We start from the raw sequence: 24841 nt of genomic DNA, 5'->3' as shown, positions 1-24841 counted from the left end.
TTTTAACCAAAAACTCAACGAATGTCATCGAGCAGTCATAGTATTCGGCGGATACGGCAACTGCTGACTTTTTCCTCTCCCAAACTCAAATTACTACTTCGTGGAACACGTTTCATGTAGATAGCTGTCGTCGCTGTCCGAACCCATAGGCTCGCCACCGATTTGGAGACTTCATGCAGTGTCAGCAAAGCCTAATCAAATATTTTTTTCTTTGTATGCTTAGAAATCGTTCCCTTCAAAATTTTATGGGTCCTATTCTTAATTATCAAAATATGACCAATTTAAATTTCACCAGTTGGCATTGGTATCAACTTCAATCTCACGCACTTGTTTATAGAGGCGAAACACATATAATGAGACATAACTTCGGTGTATACTCCGCGGTAGAAATTATAGAGAGTGATTCATACATAATATAGAAACACTATTACCGTAAAATGTATAAAACTTAAAATGATTTTTATAACGGTTCAATATTATTTGCTTATGTTAAATGATGTACCGCACATCGATAGGATCTATAACAGTCATAGACTGAGTTACACTGAACGCGATTTATTTCCTATCTCTGTCTATCGCACTTATTACAGATAGGGAAATGCTATTTTTAGTGGGTGTAAACGGACATACGTAGAATTCGAGTTAGCCGTAGTTAGAAACGTCAAACTATAAGCGCGCGCGAGGGTTTGCATATTCCGTGACTATAGTAAATTTATAAATTAAAAAAATACAATCGGGACGTTTTAAAACGTAGGAATAATAATTAAAATGGATCAAAGTGCCGGTTGTAGCAAACGGTCTGTTGCTCATAAACGCCCTAACCTATGCGATGCGGAATTAATAATGGTAAAAAACGTGTATAAAGGAATTCGGTCGCGAAATTCTAATACAAGTGTAAGTGAAGCTGTTGATATGTGTAGTTCGTTGACAAAAGTATCCGTTGCTACTGTTTATCGTGCCATAAAAAATAGTGTAGAAGTGAATCCAAAGAAGAAAAAAGTGGAAACACGAGGGAGGAAGAAAATAGAAGTCGACGTTGACGTGAAATACTCCATACGTAGGAAAATTCATGGATTTTTCTTTAGAAATGAAATACCAACGATAAAGAAAATTCAAGCTGCAATAGCTGAAGATGAGGATATTCCTAATTTCTCTGATAAGGTTCTTAGAAGAATAATGCGTGACATGAATTTTCGATATTTGAAACGGAATCGGAATAGTATGCTCGTTGAAAAAGACGAAATTGTGGTATGGCGAAGAGAATACTTAGAAAAAATAAGAGAACTTCGTGCATCTGGTAAGAAGATATATTACATGGATGAAACATGGGTAAACGAAGGTCATACTGTATCAAAAGTTTGGCAGGATGGTAATGTTAAGAGTAAGAGACAAGCATTTTTAGATGGATTTTCTACTGGATTAAAGGCACCTTCTGGAAAAGGACGAAGATTGATTATAACACATATTGGAAGCGATACGGGATTTTTAGAAAATGGTTTGCATGTATTTGAGTCACGAAAAACGGGAGATTATCATGAAGATATGAACAGCGACGTGTTTGAAAAATGGTTTGAATATGTTTTATCATATCTGGAGCCAGGAGCAGTTGTTGTGATGGATAACGCACCTTATCATAGTAGAAGAGTTGAAATGTTACCGACATCAGCATGGAGAAAAGGAAATATTATGGACTGGTTACAATCGAAAAATATTGAATATACAGAAACCATGCTAAAAGTACAATTATTAAAAATTGTCCAAAGAGAAAAAGGTCAATACATTAAGTATGTAGTGGATGAGATGGCCAAAGATCGAGGAATTCGTGTACTCCGTTTACCGCCATACCACTGTGAATTAAACCCAATTGAGTTGGTTTGGGCACAAATAAAGAATGAAATCGCACGAAAAAACACCACCTTTAAAATAAACGACGTGAAATTATTATTACAGGATGCTATTAATCACGTCACTGCTGAAACATGGTGTAAGTGTATTGGACATGCACAGAAAGAGGAACAACGTATGTGGGATCTTGATACAACGGTAGAAGTGTTCATAGAACCAGTCATTATTCATTTGGGTGAAGATGATTCTAGTGATAGTGATAGCAACAGTGATATGTGAAATATATAATGTGAATAATGTGATATGTAAGTATTTAAATATATTAATAGTGAAGTGATTATGTGGCAGTGAAGTGAAAGTGTGACAGTGATAATATTCCTGAGATAATTATTATAAAATATGTGAGTATTTAAATATATTAATAGTGAAGTGATTATGTGGCAGTGAAGTGAAATTGTGACAGTGAGATAATTATTATAAAATATGTAAGTACCTACTTAAATAAATATATTAATAGTAAACATTACAATATTTTGCGGCGGCGTAAGACGGGTGGTGGTGGGTTATCGATGCTCAAGAGGGCACTAAAATATTTTTGAAGTTTTCTCGATAAAACCTCTAAAAATAATAGATGTTATGTTTTATTATATTTTTTCCATATCTTCTACATCTTGTTGCCTTTTACGTATACACGTCTATGGATTTTCGATCCCCGCACGCCTCATCCTCCTTACTAGTCCAAGAGATAGCGATGAATCACTCTCTATAATTTCGACCGCGGAGGTTGTTCGCGTTCACCCTATTCTTAACGGTTGTTTTGATTGATGAAAGGCGGTGACATACAGAGCGATTTTCACCGTTTTGGCAGTCGCGACGACTGTCGGATCGGTAGTTGTTTACTGATTGTGAGACTTAGATTAGACAAAACACACACCATTGTTTGGTAACCCCAGTGTTTTTTTAAAAATGTGTAAACACATTTGCGCTACTGACTGTTTTACTGCTTCACTATATCTCATAACAGATTTGTTTGTTTTCAAACCATCAGATATACTCGGTCACTTAGCTGATTTTAAGGCGGTTTTTGAAATTACTTGTGTAATATGTAATAATTGGTAATACTAATGATGACTGTAAAATCAATGTTAAAAATTAATTAGTGAAGTAGAAATTCAACCAGTATGGAATATGATAATTCCTGATTATAGTGGTTGGACTATGCAAAAATATTGTTAGAAATTACGCTTGTTTTAGGTGGAAAAAAATAAATACTATTACTATTATTTTTCTTTGACATCCACAGACACTCTGACAAAATTAGACACACTATAACAATACTAGATTACATTAGTAAATTCTGAGAAAATAATCTGCCAAGTATAAACCGCTGTAATTTTGTTGACTCGGTATGTGAGATGCTGTTTCTTGCAGAGGTTTTTGGCAAGTAAAAGAATAATTTGTTTAGAAGTCTATTAAAACAAAGAAAATCTATATTCATATATTTACCACATACTTTTTATTTGCAAACTTCTCAAAAAAATAGCAACCCACCTATGGATGATGACAATGGAAAAGTCATTTAAAGAGGTTTAGATAGACTGTACTCATTTTGACAAGGTGCATAGTTTTAGAACAATTTGGGTGAGCTGCACTGAAAATGTTCAAATTTCTGATTAACTGTGATGCTAAATATTATTTTTTATCAGTATTACTTTATAATCGATACCAACTAAATATAACATGAGACGCCTCTGGATCTTTCCTTTGTGATCTTTTTACGCCCAACGGAAAGTGTAATATGAAAAAGAAGGAGGCTAGAAAACTGTGAAGCAAACCAATAAACTTTGGTGTCAATAAAGTCAACTGAAGTTCTACTTTCTTTCTAACTTTTATCACATCTCAATCTTATTTTAAATCCATCTGTAGAGATTTACTGGATGACCTAGTTGTGCTTCGCTTATGTGTTTCAAAAATACTGGCGCAAACTTAAATACGCACATACACATATGTTTTAAGCAGCGGTAGAATATACCGGGTAGAGCGTTTATCTTGAGACAAAATAATATCTCGGCTGGACACGATTATTTCGAAAAAGTTTCAGACAAAAATTGTAGGGCACCGAGGGGGCTATTGAAAGGTCCATATTACGACTTCCGGCCTCGACCGGAAGTGGTGTCTTAGACCGGAAGTTGATTTTTTTAATGGAATCATCCATATTTTACTACGGATTTCGATTAAAAATGAAAAAAAAAAACAACTTTTTATTATTATTTTTTAGATTTAATCCATATTTTGGCCATAAAAAATAAAAAAGCAAGAATCTTGAGACAACGCAATACCTTGTTGGAATCACTTCTTTTAAAAAAATGTTTCATACAAAAGTTGTAGGGTAAAAAGGAGGCTATCTTGACATGACCTTGAAAATGACCTTGACCTGACTTCAAGGTTGTTTGAAGACTAAATTTAAAATTTCTTCAGCTGATCATAAAAATCTTCATTTCACCAAAAATAAGCACCCCAAAGGGAATAAAAAACTACTACGTCCACGTCGTTAGTTAATAGTGATAAGTTCCGCAAATAGGAACCCAGCTTTAAAAATCATTCCATAGTAGCTGGAAGTATTTTCTTTTATATAAAGCATATTTGTATAAAGTCGAAATACGGATTTCTCATTGTCAGTTTCGTTGAATTCGTTATTTGAACCTGCATTACTTGCAAAGGAATAAAATTTTTGAAACGTACTGGCGCTAAAAAAATGAATATTCTTCCTATAACGGTCATCCGAAGAACAATTTATCAGTTAGTAGCCAGGCATCGCGGAAGGAAAAATAATATTCACGCCCGAAAAATATTTGTATATAGTTTCGTTGAATTCGTTATTTGAACCTGCATTACTTGCAAAGGAATAAAATTTTTGAAACGTACTGGCGCTAAAAAAATGAATATTCTTCCTATAACGGTCATCCGAAGAACAATTTATCAGTTAGTAGCCAGGCATCGCGGAAGGAAAAATAATATTCACGCCCGAAAAATATTTGTGCGTACAGCAATGTTGGCAACATCTCGAAATTATCTCTGTCGACAGCAATAGCTTGATGTATAGTGAGATAAATTAATTAGGAAAATTACCAATTTATATAAATGTTGTGGAAATGTCTATTCAGTGTCTAACACATTTCAGAAGTACTACGAAAGATATTACGAGTATTAAAATAGCACTGCTCCTAAAAAGCAAGCAATGACGTTCTAAACGGAAAAATAAAATACAGGAAAATACCAACTTGATATATCACTACTCATTTATCTCCTCCAAAACAGCAAGTCATTCATTATCCTTGAAGGCTTTGGCTATTTATAAGAAGCTTAACAATTTATTCGCAATTAGGCTGATTTGCGTATATAAAAGCTGCATTAATCTCTCATTTTAATATCAATTATTCGTTTATTAAAACTACCAGACAGACAAGTGTCCTTTATTTATGCCTTTACTCCGTTGAAAGAAAAATAACTGTGCTAAACAGGCGAATAGATGAATAGGAAATTACGCATAAATTTATGTAATGGATGATGTATATCCGATACAATATAAATTAATTCTGATGGATTTACTGAAAATATTGGGCTGTGGCATAAGTATCGTTTTTGTTAAATTCAATGTGTATTTTTTGTTAATAAACAAAATTCATAAACTAATAAACAAATTCTAATTAAGGATATATTCTCCCTCATGGTTTACGATTGCCTCTCAATGATCTGGCAGTTTTTCTATTCCGCACCTGAGAAAATCTTGTGGCATGAAAATGAGACGAAGTCACTACAGGAAATTTCATGAAGCAAAATCAGGAGAATACGGTGAATAACCTCCAAACTGATCTTCAGAAGAAGCGCTTTTATTACGTTAGAAGAGTAGACGTTGTCATGCAAAATAACTCGCTGTTGTCTTCCTGGTTTTTTTTATTTGAATTACAACCTCAAGGCGACAGATGCATAACATCAACTTACGCTGATGGACCAAGTTTTTGCTTGGAAAGTTGCTTTTTTGTAAGGGCTGAGCGATTCTTCACTGAAACGAGGAAACCATTTTCGAAAAAGTTACTTTCTATTTTCGTTATCATCGAGATTTCAAGACCATTTTACTAGAAATATTTGCTTACTTCATTGAGTACTAATGTTATGTTTTAAGGAACTCGTAAACAGCCTATATAGAATTATGTAAGAAAGTAGATTTATGCAATAATGAAATTTAGTGGACGCAAGCGAAAACTCTAAACAACAATTTTTTCAAGTGAAGTTTTTAATTTAAGTTTATTAGCCCAGTCATTATAGACATGAAAGAGCTTGTTTCGGAAAAAAAAAACTATTAGAAGTGTCTCTGCGGAATAGTGTTCGGAAATCTGTTATAAATAAAATATCAAAAAATCAACTCGAGGCTAGTTGGGAAACTTTGTTTTAACAGTGGTCAAAGTTATGGAAAAGTGGTTTTTTGACTCACGTAAAAAAACTATTATTCATAGCGAAAAAAGTTTATACAAAAAAGGTACGTATTAAATAAGCCTATAAAATGAGAAAAGTCCGATTAAATTCCGATAATTTGTTTATGCACAAGAGCTCAAAAATGGTCGAAAATTGCCGTTTTTTTCAATTGCTAATAATTAATGCAATTTTCATCGCACACTTGTAATTCAGGATTTTTGAGTCTTTTTACACCCTTAATAAGTGGTAAAAATTTCAGCCCGAAAGCTTCATTGGTTTGGCGTTGGCGGAAATTGTTATCCCTAAGAAGATGCTATTTTCAATTCATTTTTCCCAAGCTCACAGGCGTTGTAGGGTAAGGTTTCGATCATTAGTTGTTTTTGTACCTAAATAGTTGTATTGACATATGCATTTACTGAGGATTTAGTTTTTCAAATTTAATTTGTTTAAAATTGACTGAAAAAATGTTAATATTTATTAAATTGTTAAGATAGGTAATTATTATAAAATAAAATAGTAACCTCTATACTTTAGTTTTCTTCGAATTTTAAAAAAAGAATCGTTGTTGTAAGTTGATTAGAAGCTGAGATAATATTTTTTTATTTAATCGCAGTGGCCTTAATTATTAATATTAAGAGCCGAAATTTGGAGAGAGTATACATTAAGAGCTATATTTTCATGTCTTACATTAACATTAAGGTGAATTCAACTATTTAATTGCGAAAAAGAAGATAGCGGCGACGAGTGGGGAGAGCGAGGCGGAGCATGCGCGCATAACAATTTAATAAATATTAACATTTTTTCAGTCATTTTTAAACAAATTAAATTTGAAAAATTAAATTGTCAGTAAATGTATTTAGGTACAAAAACAACTAATGATCGAAACCCTACAACGCCTGTGAGCTTGGGAAAAATGAATTAAAAATAGCATTTTCTTAGATAACAAATTCCGCCAACGCTAAGTTAATGAAGCTTTCGGGCTGAAATTTTTACCACTTATTAAGGGTGTAAAAAATTGTGAATTACAAGTGTCTGCGTTGAAAATTGCATTAATTATTAGCAATTGAAAAAAGTGGACAATTTCGACCATTTTTGAGCTCTTGCGCATAAACAAATTATCGGAATTTAATCGGACTTGTCTTATTTTACAGATTTATTTAATACCTACTTTTTTGTATAAACCCTTTTTCTCTATGAATAACAGTTTTTTTACGCGAGCCAAAAAACCCCTTTGCATAATTTTGACCATTGTTTTAACAAAGTTTCCCAACTAGTCTCGAGTTGATTTTTTGATATTTTGTTTATAACACGTTTTTGAACAATATTCCGCAGAGAAACTTCTAATAGTATTTTTTTCCCGAAAAAAAGCTATAATGACTGGCCTATATGTAAAAAAACGCCAAGCTATAAAACATCTCTGAAAGATGTTCAGGTATATGTTGAATGAAGGTAAATGGCCAGAGAATATGAAGTAAAATAAATTAGGTTTATGATTTTATACAATTTTAGAGTTTTTCTAACATGTTTATAATTTTGGTTGACCTTTTTTTATTTCGTATGAAAAACTTTATTTGAAGTAAAAATATTATTTCTCACCTTGATTTATTACCACAGGACGTTATTATTATTTCTGTAAAAATTGGTCTTTCCACATCATTATGTGAACCATGCTATTTTTATTTTAATAAGCCACAATTTCAAACTGCGAATAAAACATATGACAACCTTAATTCCGAGGTTAATATGGCATTCGTAATTCAATTATATATTTTTAGCTAAGTAATTATTCCAGCGCTTGTGGTTTTGTCAGTGAGTATGTATTTTTAATCACTTGTTAATTAGATCACGTCATTTATACTGACGAACGTGGAATCGTTTATAGAATATTTGAATTTTACTGGCTTATTAACGGTCCAGACAGTAAGATCTGATACTAGTTAATATTGTAACTTAATCCAGATATAATAAATTATACAAGGTGTGGCGTGTATAATTATCGTGTGGCGTGTATTTATAAAAATTAAACTGATGATATTTATAATAGAAATGTCTTATACGAAAAAGTTCTATCATCGCGTTTTTTTTTTTGTAAATTAAAGAACATTTATACAACGAAAACGAAGGCCGGCCCTGTGTTATTTAATGAGGAACAACGTTTAGAAAAGTTATTATAAGAATAATAATGATTCAGTTGGTCAATTGAAAATGTTTAATGATTTAAGAATTCAGTGCAAGGAAATTCTAGATTCACTAGGATCAAAACCTGTTTCGAAACAAAAGTTAATTCAGTAGACAGAACCAGATTTTACATTACCTGTCACTCAGTCAAAATAAGATTGCTACAATTTGACGTTTTACGATATTCAAGCCATGGGAGACTTGATCACATCAAAAACAAAAATTGATAAACCAGACAAAATAGATATTTGTGTACTACCATCTCCATTCGCATCTTCGCCATTGGATATAGTTCATAGACCAAATGATTGAACACCTTACGGAAACTACATCCAATTGAATTTAATTACGATACCAGATAGATATTCTTTATCACATATATAAGATTCTAATGAATTTACATGGTTGCAAAGTGTTTTCTAAAACGGATTTAATTAAAGCGTACCATCAAATTCCTGCAGCAGATGAGGATATTCATAAAACAGTTATTACTACGCCATTTGGTCTATACGAATTTTTAATTCTACCATTCGGTTTAAGAAACACTGATTCAAACATTACAAATATTCATGAATGAGGCTTTGTCAGGACTGATATTCTTAATATCTAGTCCATTTAGATATAGTTTTTTAACTTTTGTGGACTAAATATCAAACCAAGCATATGAGCTGTTGGAGTAAATGAATAAAATTTTCAAGCGATAAAATTACAGCGAAAAAGTATATTTCGATCAGAAGATTATGACAAAATAATCAGAAAGATTTGATACTTTGAAGAATGGTAAATTATTGTCATAGATTAATACTAAAATTAGCCGAAACAGATCTTAACAAAATCGACGAGGCAAGGTGAGATTACTTGTCTATCCAAACGCAAACATAGGAATTAATATAACTATATATGCTTCTGACGGATCTCAGTAAATATTGATAATAGGAAAACTTGATGGGTAAATATTTACACATACACATCTTGTCTTCCAGAAGTGATAAATGTTAAAAAAATATACGAAATTCTTAGAAAAAACGCCCATAATGAAGCAGCACAGATGACGTAGACTGAAGCAACTCTGTGATATTCTTACATACAGTAGAGGAAATGGGTAGAAGACGTATCAAAACTTAAATTTACTTTAATACATCATATAAATGAGGCTTAGATTGGCACGCCTTTGTGAACTCATACTACCATGATAATATTATTAGTATTACAGCGTTAAAAAACCCTGTGCATGGTTATATGAATGGTTCCAAATGACTAAAACCAGCAATATTCAAAGACAACGTTAATCATCTGTTTCAAATTGATCATATAGGTTGCAATGGAAATAATAATAATACTCTAAGATGTGAAGTTTTTAACACATCACAGGCAACTTTAATTTCTCTACAACTCATAAAACAAGAACAATATCAATATTTTCAAGGTTTCAAATAATAACCCCTTGAAAAATTAACGAGGCCCATTATGACTTTCTATTTATAAAGTTCCAAACTCTATGTATGGGAAAGTGTATCTAATTATTATTAATATTCAATTCCTTTATTTTCGATTGTTGACAAACTTTGCCCGTTTCATATTTTATTACGCCAGATATACTACAATTTACTTGAAAGCAGCTTTTATAAAAACTATGCTATATTAGGACGTGAATGAAATATGAAACAAAAGTAGGTACGGTAGATTATTATTTTTTTTTTAGATGCAAACAAATCCCATTATCTCTTTACAGGTACACAATAATCCACTGCGGAAATATTGAATATAACAGCGTTTTTCAGGTATTTTATAAATACAAACCTACAAAAGATAAAATTTTATTGTTGAAGTTTAAATCGATGTGAACGATTGTTTGTACATCTTTACCATGCAATTCAAAATTTTTTTAAGCCGACTTATTATGAAAAATTATATTATAAAAGAGCAGTAATATTTTTCCACGTTTTCTGGAAATGTTCAAAACAACTGGATTGTAGAGGTAAAAAATGTAATTTTCGCAAAGTGCATTACATGGAACACATTTTTTCTATTTTCTATCAAAATGAACATTTTTTTTTCAATTCTTGTGACGTAATATAGCAAGAAGTTATCAATACACAACGCAACAGCTACTTTAATTTTCTTAATATAATAATAATAATTGTAGTTTATTTTCCATTTTGACAATATACGAGTACATTGTACAGGAATAGTCAATCAAAAGTAAATACAGATTTAACTGTATTCAGAGAGCAAAACATACACGCATTAAAAATATAATGTAATAAGTATACGTAAAAATTAAAAAGAGTAAAAAAAACTTATTTATAAGATATCTACATAAAATATCAACAGATCGAGACACTTAAGACATTGATGCACAAAATTACATGTACTCTGACAGCCTTATAGCTTGAATAAAAAGCCTTATCCATCAGATAAGTTTTTAATTTCTTTTTGAACTTTTTAATATTCTGTACCGATTTTAAATGATCTGGGAGACGCTCAAATATTTGTAGGCCGATGTAATTTGGAGATTTTTTGGTTACAAAACTTTACTGATGAAATGTAAAAGTCATGTTTACGACGTGTATTATGACTGTGAATATCTTCATTTAATACAAATGAGAGCACATTGTTAAATACATGATTCATAAATATACAACGATGTTAACGTTAAAATTCCATATTTCCTAAGAAAAGGTCTACACGATTCCATAGAAGATATATTCCGGTAATAGACCTAATAATCTTTTTTTGTGCAATAAATAAAGTAGGACTAGAAGCCGAACCAACACAGAACTTTTGCAAAATACGTATTTAAAATTTGATTTTGTTTTAATACCTTGCGTAAATTTATAAAAGGAAATTTTAATTTATTTAAGCTACTAATAACTTATCGCAGTGATGCTTCCAATGCAAATTTTCATCGATATAAAGGCCTAAAATCCTATTTCGTCTTTGAAAGAAACAAAAAAGTATTATTAATTTTAATCGTAATATTTACTTACTACTTTTTTTGGCAATTATGAATTTGTAATAAATTATTTAAAGCGTCAGAACACCTTCGCATCAAAACGTCGTGATTCTTGTCAGATATTACCAACGTTACGCCATCCGCGTAGACAGTAAGATGATACCCCTTTACAGCAGAATTCATTTCATTAGTATACAGGGTGTCCCGTTCATATTTCAAAAAAACTTGTGTGCATGTTCCTCATGGGAAAATAATGGGGGTAGTTCATGTAACATTTTTTTCTTAGACGCTCTGTTTTCGATATACAGTGTGTTGAAGATGTTACTTTCCAAATGGTTTTCCTCAATTATCTTTAAATAGGCTAAAAATAAAAGTATCAAAATTTGTACATGAGTAAACATCAACTGTGCGTTAAGAATAATGTGCTAACGGTTTCTTTTTGAAAACAGTGCCATGGATACAGGTAGTTGAAGGAGTACAATCGAAGAAAAAAATATGTTAAAAGTAAAAATTTCTAAACGGCTCTGTAAATTCTAAAGGATACTACTAAAAAAAGGTATACTTGTCGAAATTCGGTAGCATGTACCATTTTCGAGAAAAATGAAGTTGCATTTTTTTGCTCACATAAAGCGACACAAGTAAATTAACAAAATATTAAATTGAAAGAGGACCATACCATTGAATGAGCTGAAGACATTTAGCTACCAACAGTATTTGCATTTAAGACTATAATTTTAATTTCTTACGGATCACATGAAACAGATAAATTGTAAAACATTTTATTAACTAAAAAAAATATAATTTATTTTAAATTTCAGTTTGCTGCAAACTAACACTTAAAACAGTAAATCAAAATAAACAGAATAAGGTAATTAATTATATATTATTAACTAATTTTGGATTTTGTAAACTAAGAGTACTACACTAGCATTACTAAAATAAACAATTGTTGAATGGACTGAATTGTTGATGGACATGAGTGCATAAAAAAGTGATAGAAACAGAAAAATATTAGGAAACAGACTCGAAGACATACAGAACAAAACCGCTGCACAATTAAATAAATGTGCAAACTCGAAGTACTACATTAGATACTGAAATTGTCCCCCATTTCCTTCTATGCAACTTCATTTTTCTCGAAAATGGTACGTGCTTTCGACAGGTATACCTTTTTTTTGTAGTATGCTTTAGAGTTTACAGAACCGTTTAGGGATGTAATAAATTTTTACTTTCAACACTTTTTTTTTCGATTGTACCTCTCCTATTACCTGTATCGGCGACAGTGCTTTTCAGAAAGAAATTGTTTGCACATTATTCTTAACGCACAGTTGATGTTTACTCTTGTACGAATTTTGATATTTTTATCTTTAGCCGATTTAAAAATAATTAACTTCAACACACTGTATCTCGAAAACGGGGCGTCTAAGAAAAAAACTTTACATGAACTATCCCTATTATTTTCCCGTGAGAAACTTGCACACAAGTTTTTTTGAAACATGAACGGGACACCATGTATAAAATAAATAGTATTGGACTCGGGATAGATCCTTGTGGGACCCCATGTCAACATTTAAAGTTTCTGATTCAAATTGAGAATTCTGATTATTATTTGTTATAGGCAAAGACACAATTCGATGATGGTCACACAAAAAAAATGATTTTAATCAATTTAAAGCAATTCCTCCAACTCCATAGTTTTCAAGAATACTAAACAATTTATTATGTTTGACGCAGGCGAAAGCTCGCCTCAAGTCACATAGTATTCTGACTTGGCTGTCTCCTGCGTCAAAAAGTTCAATTATTTGATTAAAAAAAGCAAACATTGCTGTACTTGTTGAGTTTAGCAGTTGAAATCCATGTTAATACTCCGATAATATTATTTTTACCAAAAATTTAAATAGCCTGACCAAATTGTCGCATATTCAAACATTTTTGATAGACTGTTAAGCATATATACAGGTCTATAATTCTCTAATAACAAAGGATTTTTCATTTTACACAGCGTGATTCACAACTTATCCAAAAAAAATTGGGAATAGATGCGGCATGTGAAATGGAGTCAATATCGTAAAAAAAATTTTTGTAAAATCCTTATAGTTTCCGGAAAAAAATTATTGAAGGTATAGTACATTCAATCACTACATAGCTGGACAACTGTAGTCTCTAGCGCCATTCGTAATACGCGTGGAGAACCACGTGGCCTCAGCGACTCCGAATACTAAAATCCGATTTTGCAATCGTCGTTGCGATAGTGTTTACCTGTTATCTGTGGTGTTTACAATAATTTTTTAGTTGTTAGTGTCAAAAATGGGTAGTTAGTGTCAAAAATGGTTTGCGTGTATAGCAACTCGGAGTTGATGAATATCGTTTTAATTTATGGTGAAGCATTTGTGGAATGGTGAAGCAAGACAACATTTGTGTTAGTTCGTAGAAACTGAGTAAGACGGACCCAAATGTGTTTACACGTTGGTGGATAAAATTTTGAACAATTGTTGTTGTAACATTGGGTATGTTAAATGATTTTATTATTTAAAAACACAAATTAATTTTATTAATTAATAAAGGCAAAATCAGTTGAATTTGCCGATATAAAATAGGTGCTATAAAATTCTATTTACATATTTCTTTCCTTACGAGAGTTTTTGTCCATTTTTATCACACCGCCATGCCGGTCGCATTGTGCGAGGTCAGGTTTTACAGTGGACTAGTTTCCAGTGCCGTGCAGAAGGGTATTTTTAAATCATTTTTGAACTGCCCGTTTTGATTTTTTCTTTACAAAATTGTATTTGTAAGGATTCCCTGTACATCCAAAATTTTTTTTTGGATAAGTTCTGAATCACCCTGTATAACGGTAGGTACTACTTTAACAATAAAACAAGTTTTACTTACGTTCTCCGCGGCATCCAAGTCTTTAATGTTGTTGATATAAATATCCCCTAAAAGAATCAGTCCCTTGACGTGATCCGGATGATGCTTGACGAGCTGATTGAGGAACGGCGCCGCCTCCAGGGGCCTCTGATCGTCGGCTAATAACAGCGCCAAATTGAACAGCGCGCTCCTGAAGTCCGCCTTCAGATGAACCGCCCGCCTGAACCAGTGCTCTGCCTCCTCGATATTCTTCTCGTCCATGGCGAGCATTCCCAAATTAAAATGGACCCGCTCGTTATCCGCGTCCTTTCCCAGGAGTTTCAGTAGCCTTTCTCTGGCGATTTTACGCAGCTCCGGCCGTCCGAACTCCTGCAGGAGAATGGCCGAATTCAAAAGAGCCTGCTCGTGCTCCGGGTCGAATTCCAGGGCTTTATCCAAATATGCGAGGGCTTGGGAGGCTTTGCCCTGCTCCAGAAAAACCACACCGAGCTGGAATAATAAAATATTTAATAACGCAACTTTGTTTTCCTTTGTTTTACTTTAAAATTTTGCAGGTCTTGCGAGGTACGGAATTAGCTGTAAGGTTTCGCGGGCCAGCAAGGAGAAATATGTTGCTAATTCACAATGACGTACATGTTGAGCGTTTAGTGTTTAGTATGGTAAAATTTTAGAACTAGAATTTTTGAGTTTAAGAAATGGAAAAAACTTCTAAAAACAGTACTTGCTTATAATCTAAATGGAAAATATTAGAAGGCAATACTAATTTAGTTAACAAATAATTTTAAACCAGTTTTACGTTTACCAGTTTTGTATCTAATTCAAGAAATTCATCAAATTATTTGTAAAATATCTTGTACGATAAATAAATGGTTCCAATATATCTAAAATGACCAAAAAAATGTAGAATATAAAACTGACAGTAATTTATTGAGCAGTTAACAATTTTTAATTTCTAAACGACTAGATATTTTTTGTCATGTTCAAAAACTCTGAAAACACCTCCCAGGTAAATTATTTTTGAAAATTGTTAAGGTCATTCTCGTGGTAACTTTTGACGAGGTGACGAGGAATTGAATAGTACCTTGGACTTGACCTTGACGATGACCTTGAAGGTTATTTCAAGATCACCTCCATTTTTTTAAATGGAAACCCCCTTTTTCGACGTCGGCAATCGAAAGAGCGGGAAATTTTACGACCAAAAACTTTCTAAGGTCATAAATCAGGGTTGACCTTGAAGAACATACAAAGGTTATTTAAATTTGAGAGCTGGATATCTCCGAAGGACGCAGTTGATGAAAATAGTACAAATCTCACTTTAGTTATTTTGTTTAATTACAATTATGTAGTGGTGACCTCAAACTCGACCTTCTCGGTGTCCTTCAAGGTCATTTCAAGGTCATTTTTTAACTGAAAATCTCCTCATGTGACGTCGGCAATCAAAAGAGCGGAAGTTTTCATACTTTTACTTTTAGCGTTATCCCGACGTGGACGTAGTAATTTATGTTCCCTTTGGGGTGCTTTATTATCGTGAGTCCACTTGCCTCTCATGTAAAATTTCCCGCTCTTTCGATTACCGACGTCGAAAAAGGGGGTTTCCGTTTCCATTTCAAAAAAATTACGGAGACCTTGAAATAACCTTCAAGGTCATCGTCAAGGTCAAATCCAAGGTTACCATTGAATTCCTCGTCAAAAATTACTACAAAAATGACCTTAACATTTTTCAAAAATAATTTACCCGGGAAATTATTCCAGACTTTTTGGTATATTTTTAGATAATTTTCATAAATAACCAGCGGTAGAGGTACGTTAGTTTAGCATAAACAATGAAACCATCAAACTTTTTGGTTTACTGAAGTTTTTATTGTAATAGTTGGTTATCTTGAATTTTAAGCAGTAAATTGGTCTATTTCTTATAAAATATCAAAAGGTGCTTCGAATATAAACAGTTGTGACTGTTTCTTGAAATTTATCGGATCAGAAGTTGGTAAAACATCATTATCTAAAATATATTTGAATTCGCCTTTAAGGTGTGTGAAGAATTTGCTTTGATGCCATCAATAGTTTGAAAACGGCGTCTCTGCAGCACTGATTTTAATTTAGGAACTAAGAAAAGAGCAACCAACGCTTCCAAATAATACTAGAAAATAATTTGGAATCCACTAATTTTACGTTCATTGTGTGTCTATAGCATTAATTTCTGTTTTTTACAATTGTGTTTTTTTTACGAAAGTGATAACAAATCGCCAAAAACCAATGTAACGCAAGAAATACTAAATTTATACCATTGGCGTACTTAACTCGAATGACTGACATTTTTACCGTTACTAATTGTTTGTACATAAGTTTCTACTTTAAAATCAAAATTAAAGTCTGTTGTAAAGAGAATTGTAAGAGCTTTCAACAGAAATATTACTCAATCCCCAATGCCATTTAAATATTTTGGGGTGATGGTTACCCTTGCTTGAGGGTGAAAGTGACGGAGTCAAAAATACCAGCAAAGAATGTTCCCCTTTAATCTAAAATCGATGGATCTGAGCATTTTTCTACAATCTTGACGCAGTTCCTGAAAATGGCTCTGTTTCGTTTTTTGGCCACCCTGTATATATCCCAGGAAATCTTGTAATAACGAATTTAAGTAAATCTTAGATCTACAAGTAGCTCAAAAATTTGTAATAAAAATCATGTACTGACCCGAATATGCAGAAAAATTAATGAAACTTAACAATTCCGTTAATATTACATAAATTCGTATTAGAAATCAAAAATAAACCATCTTAGGAATAATAAACAAAATAATTTAATAATCTGCATCATATAAATTAAATAACTATTAGTCTTATTTTTGAATTAAGAATCCTCACGAGCCATGGTACGTGTTTTTTAAACACCCTGTTTAATTAAAATATATTCAATAGTTAAACAGCAACTAGTAGTTATATTTTAAGAACTTCAAATCAAAATAATATGTAGCATCTCTATTTTTATGTATTGTGTAAAATTGAGACTTATAAAAACGCAATTTTCTTTAAAATAAGGGAGCAGAGAAATTTGTACCAAGCGCGTGGTGTTTTCACATTAAGAATATGCCTGCAAAAGGAACAAAAAAGAAGGGATTATATTTTTCCAAGAAATTATTTAATCAAAGCAAGACATTTTTACTTCAATCGATACAAGTTTTTACTTTTTTTATTTTCTATTCAATTTATGCAAAGGGTTTGTATTCCCTTTGAGGTAGGTATAGACACTAGAAGTTTGTGTTCTAAAAGTACTCGAACTTCTGAAGTTATTTGGACACAGAGTAGTTACGATTCACCATATCCCTAGATAGAGTAAAATAACGGTTTTAGATAAACCCTTTTAAGAGATATGACGTTCTTGTTTTATGATTTCGGACGTTTTCTATCAAAAATATAGTCTATAAAACTTTAAATATAATAGTAAAAAATCTATTACAAAAAGTAGATGGGAAGGAACCATACTGTTTCATTCTGCTTTTCGTAGATATATATTGACACAAAATATGACTATATCCTTTTTTTTCATTATTGGAAAACACAAATATTGGGTCAACCAAACAGGTACAAATGTTAATTATTTCAGTTCAAAAATATAGAAAATTTTGACGTTTTACTTTTTTACAGTAGCAATATTTTTACCTAATGTAATAAATGTTGCAGCCTACTTGTGAAGTTTCTTTAAATTAAGATTACGAACCATCTAAACCAATATTAATTTATGACACTAATTAATAGAAAAAAACTTAATTTTATAAGTTCATAATTATTATAATTTCAATTCCGTTCATTTCCATGAAATTTATGGCATAATAATAATAATAATGTATACAAATGTGTACAAAGGCACAAGCTTACTAAATCGCATTTTAGTTTCATCTTCATGGCAAAATACAAAAATAATAATTAACGTACTTCATATAATGCACATAATTTTCGGAACTGAATATATTGATCTATCTACCTATTTTTTATCTATGTCAAATAAGTAAATATTTTATGGTAAGTAAAGTAAGTAAATTTACTCATATGGAAACAAGATCTTATATCTAATGTTCTACCAAAAATATATCCAATCTACACTTTAGTTTAACACATTCAAATGATATTTAGCTGACAATTTTAGTAACCGTAGCAACATACTTTAATTATTACAACACAAAATTTTAGTCAATAGCCACAGTTAGATGACCTGTTCATTTTTGACCACTTATTATAAGACATCTTAAGTCTTCTTCTGCAATTGATTTATGTATGTTCCTTATAACATAACTCTTTGCAAAGGAACCAACCACTACTCAGTTGAAACTCCTCAGACCCCTATAATTAGCCAGAGTCTAATTTTTGAAATTGTACTTGAAGCTATTGTAACTGATCTAGTTGATCATAAAGCCCTTAATTTTGTTTGTATGTTTTCATGAAAAAAATCAGTCCTGAATATTTTCACGACACCTCTATTACACTCCGTATAGCATTGAATTCACTTTGTAGCTAACAAAAAGTGTAATTTTCCTTAAAAAATACTGTTGCCGAAGTAAAGGATAATATTTCAGTTCCTTAGTAAATCAAAGTACCTACTTACATTATAATAAATGTCAGGATTGTTGCTGTCGTACAAAAGGGCCCTTTCATAAACCTCTTGGGCTTCCTTGGTCCTATTCAGCTTTATCAATATATCCCCCCTGTTAATATATGCTTGAGTGTAATCTGCTCTCATACTTATTGCCTGCCTATATAACATATCCGCTTCCTCCAATCTTGTGGAATTCTTTGAGATCAAATTAGCCAGGTTCAAAAAAACATTTAAGTGATTCGGAGCTATTCTGGCCTGATAGGACTCTCCTGGTTTCGCTTTTGGCAGAAGGGATTTCGCCTTCAAGTACGCCTCTTCAGCCTCTTTGAACATCTTTAGATGATTGTAGGTTCTGCCGACGTTTATGTGAGCGCCTATGAAAAAGCAAGAAAATTAATTGAAAAACCCGCTGCTGAAAATATTTCGCCCTCCATTTTATGGCTTACTATTTTCGGAGCGGCAGAAAGTACGTTTCACTCTATAAAGTGTGTTTACAATTTCACGGAACCAGCGAAATAAATTCGTGATATTAAATGTCATCTGGCGTATATTTATTTTGCTGCATTGTTGACATTGACCACAGTTTTAGGAAAAGTTAGGCCGTTCATGACCAGGGGACAGTGCGGTTAACGCTCTCAATCCTCAAAAAGAGGTAATTTGTATAAATGTAATAAATTCTAATGCTGGGGTCACACTTACGTCCAATGCCGTTAATTATCGCACTATCTTGCATTAAACGTAGGTGTAACCACGACTTAGCCGTCATTTATCGCATTGATGGCTACACTAGCATTGTCTATTGCAACGTATTAGAGTTTTGAGCATGGTTGAATACGGTTGCATAAAAATGGAGTGGTCTAACGAAAAAATATAATAGAATTTTTAAAATTGTTTCATACGGATCCTAGACAAAAAGCATAAAATAATAATTGACGCTCATATGATACCTACAACTGTAAAGCGGCCCCAATCTCCATGATGAAATTATTTTATCCAATAACGCGTTATTTGTTAAGTGACATCAAACAGGAATGTAGCTATTCACTTTACCACGTAATTTAATCTATTATTTTTTAACGCGATAATGGACGTTACACGGTAACTAAATGGGGCCTCAGCATAAAGTATGTACATTTTCATAGCACTCGATGCTCTTTTCTTTTTACCTTCTTGTCTGGAAGAAAAATGTGAAAGGTCAAAGTTTAATGTATTTTCTTAAGATCTCAAGGAAATAAATAAAAATACATTTGACAGTTGCATAATTATACATTGATTCCAGCTCAACTTTCACTTTGCTCATAAGATAAGGTCAATAGATAAATTAAAATGTTGCGCTGTCATTGTCAAAACAAATATGTATATGGGCATAATGTTAATCAGAAAAAAAGATATGATTTAAAAAAATGATATACTGGGTAGTCCATTAAAAAAAAACACAGACACCTGGAACACAACAATCGATTGTATTCTTATGTTCTTTTTTCTTTTCATTACTGTAAGACAAAGAAAGGTGATAGAATAAAAATATGCAACCTTTTCTTTGAAAATATCGGATAAGGTAAATATGATGAATTCATTAATTTTTCATAAGGAATTCGTCTTTTATTAAATAAATAATAATTGGGCATCGCATTTTATTCCACAGAGATATAAATAGAACTCTCATAAATATGAATATTTTTACATGTTGTTTTGTTAAAAACGTTTCTTTAGGATTGCAGAGGTATATTTAAGACTTAGGTATTTCTAAATGTAATTCAAAAAATTGGCAAATAAGTTCATTCATTGATGACTGAATTCTGAATGGTTTTTGTTCAAAATGCTTGTGAAAAACAAAACAAAAGGATATACTTTATTTAGAGGATTGTAGCAGTATTTAATGATTTCAATATATTAGGTACATGTTTTGTTTCTTTAGTACTAGTTAGATAGATAGTTCTTTATTACTTTTTTAATTCTGTAACTTCACTTGATGCAAATTTAGGAAAAATTTTGAAATTAATATTAACTTAATATTTTTAATTAGACAAAATTGTAAAATAAACATCAAAAAATGTTCTTAGGTTACCACTAAAATACTCGGCAATATAATAATATTCAAATTAATAAAAAAATATATATAAATATGCATTCAATATACTGGGTGTTAAAGATCCAAAAAATTATTTCAAACTCCAACAACTACTTAAAAATCTTTATATTCTTATGTTTCAATTCAGTCATTATTTGTATACGATTCTGCATTTGCTGTATTCTTTTAATTTTACTTCTTAGGCCGTCTTTTATAAGTAAAAAGATGTTTTTTAATCTGATGGGCTCTTTCAGTATTTCAGTTACATTAAAACAGCTACATTAAAAATACATACGCTACATTAAAAATATAACATTTTTGAGGATGCTCAAGTCTTGTAGGTACGTGAAACTACAGACATAATTTATTTTTAATCTGTTTCATTTCGGCTCACAAGGTAATGGCATTTAGAAGGACTTCCACATATACAAGAGCCTACTGTTACCGAGACACGATGCTAAAGAAAAGTCTCCTTTAACAATGCTGTTTGTTTTATATCTTTCCTTCACTTCAGAGATTAAACTTTGATGTTCATTTGAAAGTAAAATAAGATAAAATATACACAACGTTCTAATTTAATTTCAGAATATTCATTTTATTTTAATTCATAAGTACAATGCAAATTACATCTAAAAGATTTTCATTTCCAGTTAACTTCTTTACCCAGAGGGAATCATGCCTTTAGTACACAAATTTTTAATGGTTGGAAAGGAATACGAATTTTGTAAATTACAGGAACTGTTTCCTGGTAATGTTATATAGGCACTGTTTAAGATTTGGTACGAATAAAAGACCTATTTTTTGTTAGACTAATTATCAGTGTTATGGTGACAAACTAGCGACAACGCTGGAGTTTTGGGCATAGCCACTGGGACACTGCCGCAAATCGCCATCACAAGTATGTCGCCGACGTTATACTAGAATCACACATAGCGCTGTACTAGCTATGTACAACTACGGACAGTGTTTCTGACGCTTATTGTTCAGTGTAAATGTGGCTGTGTGATACGAATATGTTTCTCCTAAATTGTTAACATTTTATTGTTGTTCTATTGCGTACCGAATTGTACAGTACCTATTTAAAGGCCTGTAAAAATACAATCAAAATCAGGTTACTTTGTATTTCATGTATTTCACCTTAAAGCAAATAATATACAAGCATCTTAGCTTGGACTCCTGCAGAATATGCACTACCTACTACATTTAAGTAAGTCTACTTCCATTGACCTGATATTGCTCGAAATAATCTTTCCTGTAATACATATGTAAGTATACAGGTTTGGAAAGTCCCCATGGTACATCGGCCGTTACGTGAGAGCTATAAAGTAAGTCATATAAATCCGTGCGATAGACAAGGATGATTACCTTGAAGACGTTTCATAATCTGAATAATTCTAACCCGAAACGGGCGGGGACTATTCAGATTATGAAACGTCTTCACTATAGCCATCCTTGTCTATCGCACGGATTTCTTTACTTTATTTTGTCGCTCTCATGTAAAAGCAGATGGACCATGTGGATTTCCCAGCCCTGTATACTTTACAGCAGTGAATTGTTAGTAAATGGCATACGAGTATAGTGGCAGAAGGCTAGATTTGCAGACGGTATAAAGAATGTAGAGTTAACGGACAATATTATTTAGTTTTAAACTGGCTTTAGCGTCTGAGTTGATGATTGAAAAAATAAGCCAGACGTGTTTTGAACGCTTTCAATTTAAATTAACATATTTTTAGAAAACTAATTTTGTTTAACTTAACATTAATCATAAAATGTAATTCTATATCATTATCAGCATTATTTTATGCTAAAAGTATGTAAAATAACCTTTCATTTAAATTAACTTTCCAATGTTGCTTTTAATATAACTTCTGCTGTCGATAATATTATTTTTTTCTACAACTCATAATAGAAAACGTAGAAAAGTAATATAGTAATGAAGTAGAAAATAATATGTCATGTTTAAAAGAAAGGAAAGATACTCTTCTGTTTATTTCCTACAAAAAATGAAATTATCCTTGGTAGAAGGACAATTTTGTTAACAAAGAAACAGCTAAAAGGGATTTCGAATGAAATAGTTAAGAACCGTATTTTTTTAATTCGTTAGGTATAAATTTAAACTTGACAATCTTAGTTTTCATAACATATAAAGATCTTTAAAACTAATAAATTAAAGAACGTTATCGTGTGAGATTCTTAATATACACTGTGTTCTAATAAAACAAAAACAGTGTTACAATCGTTTAAATAATAAATTGGTGTGAGTGGACACATTAAAAGTACTGGGTGAATCCAATGAGTTGAATTATTGAAATTATTTTCACTTAGTATGAAACATTTTGACAATTTTAGTAGCGCATGACAATACACAGTTGAGCTAGAATTGATTACTCACATTCCAATATAACAAAGATTATAAATATATTCTAAAAAAAACTCTTAATTATTACACTTCTACCGAAATCTGAGTGGATAGATGTTTCCAGTTCCTATAAGAACCGATACAGAGCAGGAGCATGTAGGAAAATCCAAAATATGGTTATTTAACGCAACTTAACCTTTCGATATCTCGGTTATAGTTGAACTTCGGAAAACCAAATTTGGTAGACGGTATGACTATACCAAGAGTATTAATCGACAGTAAGTAGAGTTCAATTGAGCATTTTAAAGGGTTGATAAAGGGCGATGCACCATACAAATTTGACAGAATTTGTTAATCGGTTGGTGGACCTAAAAACTTTATTTTATGGGGAATTTAATTATAAAACTTTTCTTTTTCTTGTTAGTTTTCAAAAGCAGTTTGTCGTTTAAATTCACAGCCGACTTTTGAATTTTCGATGATTTTAAATAGTACGTATTATTAGTTATCCGTGTTTTTGTTGAAAACGACGTTTTTTGAAAACTAACAAGAGTAAGAGAAGTTTTAGAATTAAATTCCTCATAAAATAAAATAATAATTTTTTAAGTCCGCCAACGGGTTAAAAAAATCGTTCACTATTTAATGGTGCATCATCCCTTATCAACCCTTTAAAATGCTCAATTGAACTCTACTTACTGTCTCTTGGTACACTCACACCGTCTACCAAATTTAGTTTTTCTAAGTTCAAGTCTAAGACACTTATTTTTTTCGAAAGTTGTACCCACTGGGCGTATAGCTTCGCGGGGTACAGTTTAGTACCAAGGTAAGTTGCGTTAAATCACCATATTTTGGGTTCCCCTACAAGCCCCTGTCTGTGTCGGTTCTAATGCGAAACACCCTGTATATATTTTTTTGAATTCGAATTTTCTTTTCGGCTATTGACTCTCTTTTTTAAAGAACCCATTTTAAGAAAATTTGGTAAAACAGTACATTATTTGAATGTATATTAAATTCGATATGTTGAGGAAAGTGAAATAGGTAAGTACCTATATAGTGCCTTATTAATTTCACTACAATCAAGCCTGAATAAAAAATTAACGAAATAATATTTAAATTTAAATCATGTAAAAGAAAATATAACCCTTAATTGTTTTAACATGCTTCTAACAAAGAAAAAATTCACTTACTGGGAGGTAACAGAAATTCAGGTTTGAATAAAGTTTGTCAATTCTCCCTTAATAGTTTCACTCACAAACTATAACTGTGCCTAAGTGTAATCTATAATAGATGTGGAACATAAATAACTGCTAATATTATAATAATTAATATCTGTAATATCAGTAGGAAATACCTACTATACAGGGTGTTTTTAAATGAAGTAGCAAAAATGGTACCAGTGAATATAGAGCCAAAAATAAGAGAATTGAAGTAGAAATACCATATCAAAGTTGCACTCCTGAGGCGAGTAGGGGATCGAAATTCACATTTTAATTTTTTTTTCTTTAAC

At 31.8% G+C, this 24841-nt stretch overlaps 1 protein-coding gene across 1 annotated transcript in view; it reads right to left on the bottom strand.

Annotated features, from left to right (window-relative positions):
• LOC108904652 (transmembrane and TPR repeat-containing protein CG4050-like) overlaps positions 1 to 24841 on the bottom strand; it is a 168852-nt gene that overhangs the window by 5323 nt on the left and 138688 nt on the right. The window contains exons 8-9 of the mRNA XM_018707286.1: positions 18917 to 19281; positions 14342 to 14809 (exon numbers count right to left, since the gene is read on the bottom strand). Coding sequence (XP_018562802.1) covers positions 14342 to 14809; positions 18917 to 19281 — 833 coding nt within the window. The remainder of the gene's footprint in view (positions 1 to 14341; positions 14810 to 18916; positions 19282 to 24841) is intronic.

Source organism: Anoplophora glabripennis, unplaced genomic scaffold, assembly GCF_000390285.2.
Source record: "Anoplophora glabripennis isolate ALB-LARVAE unplaced genomic scaffold, Agla_2.0 scaffold102, whole genome shotgun sequence".
Taxonomy (NCBI): domain Eukaryota; kingdom Metazoa; phylum Arthropoda; class Insecta; order Coleoptera; family Cerambycidae; genus Anoplophora; species Anoplophora glabripennis.
This window is presented reverse-complemented; position numbering and strand designations above follow the sequence as displayed.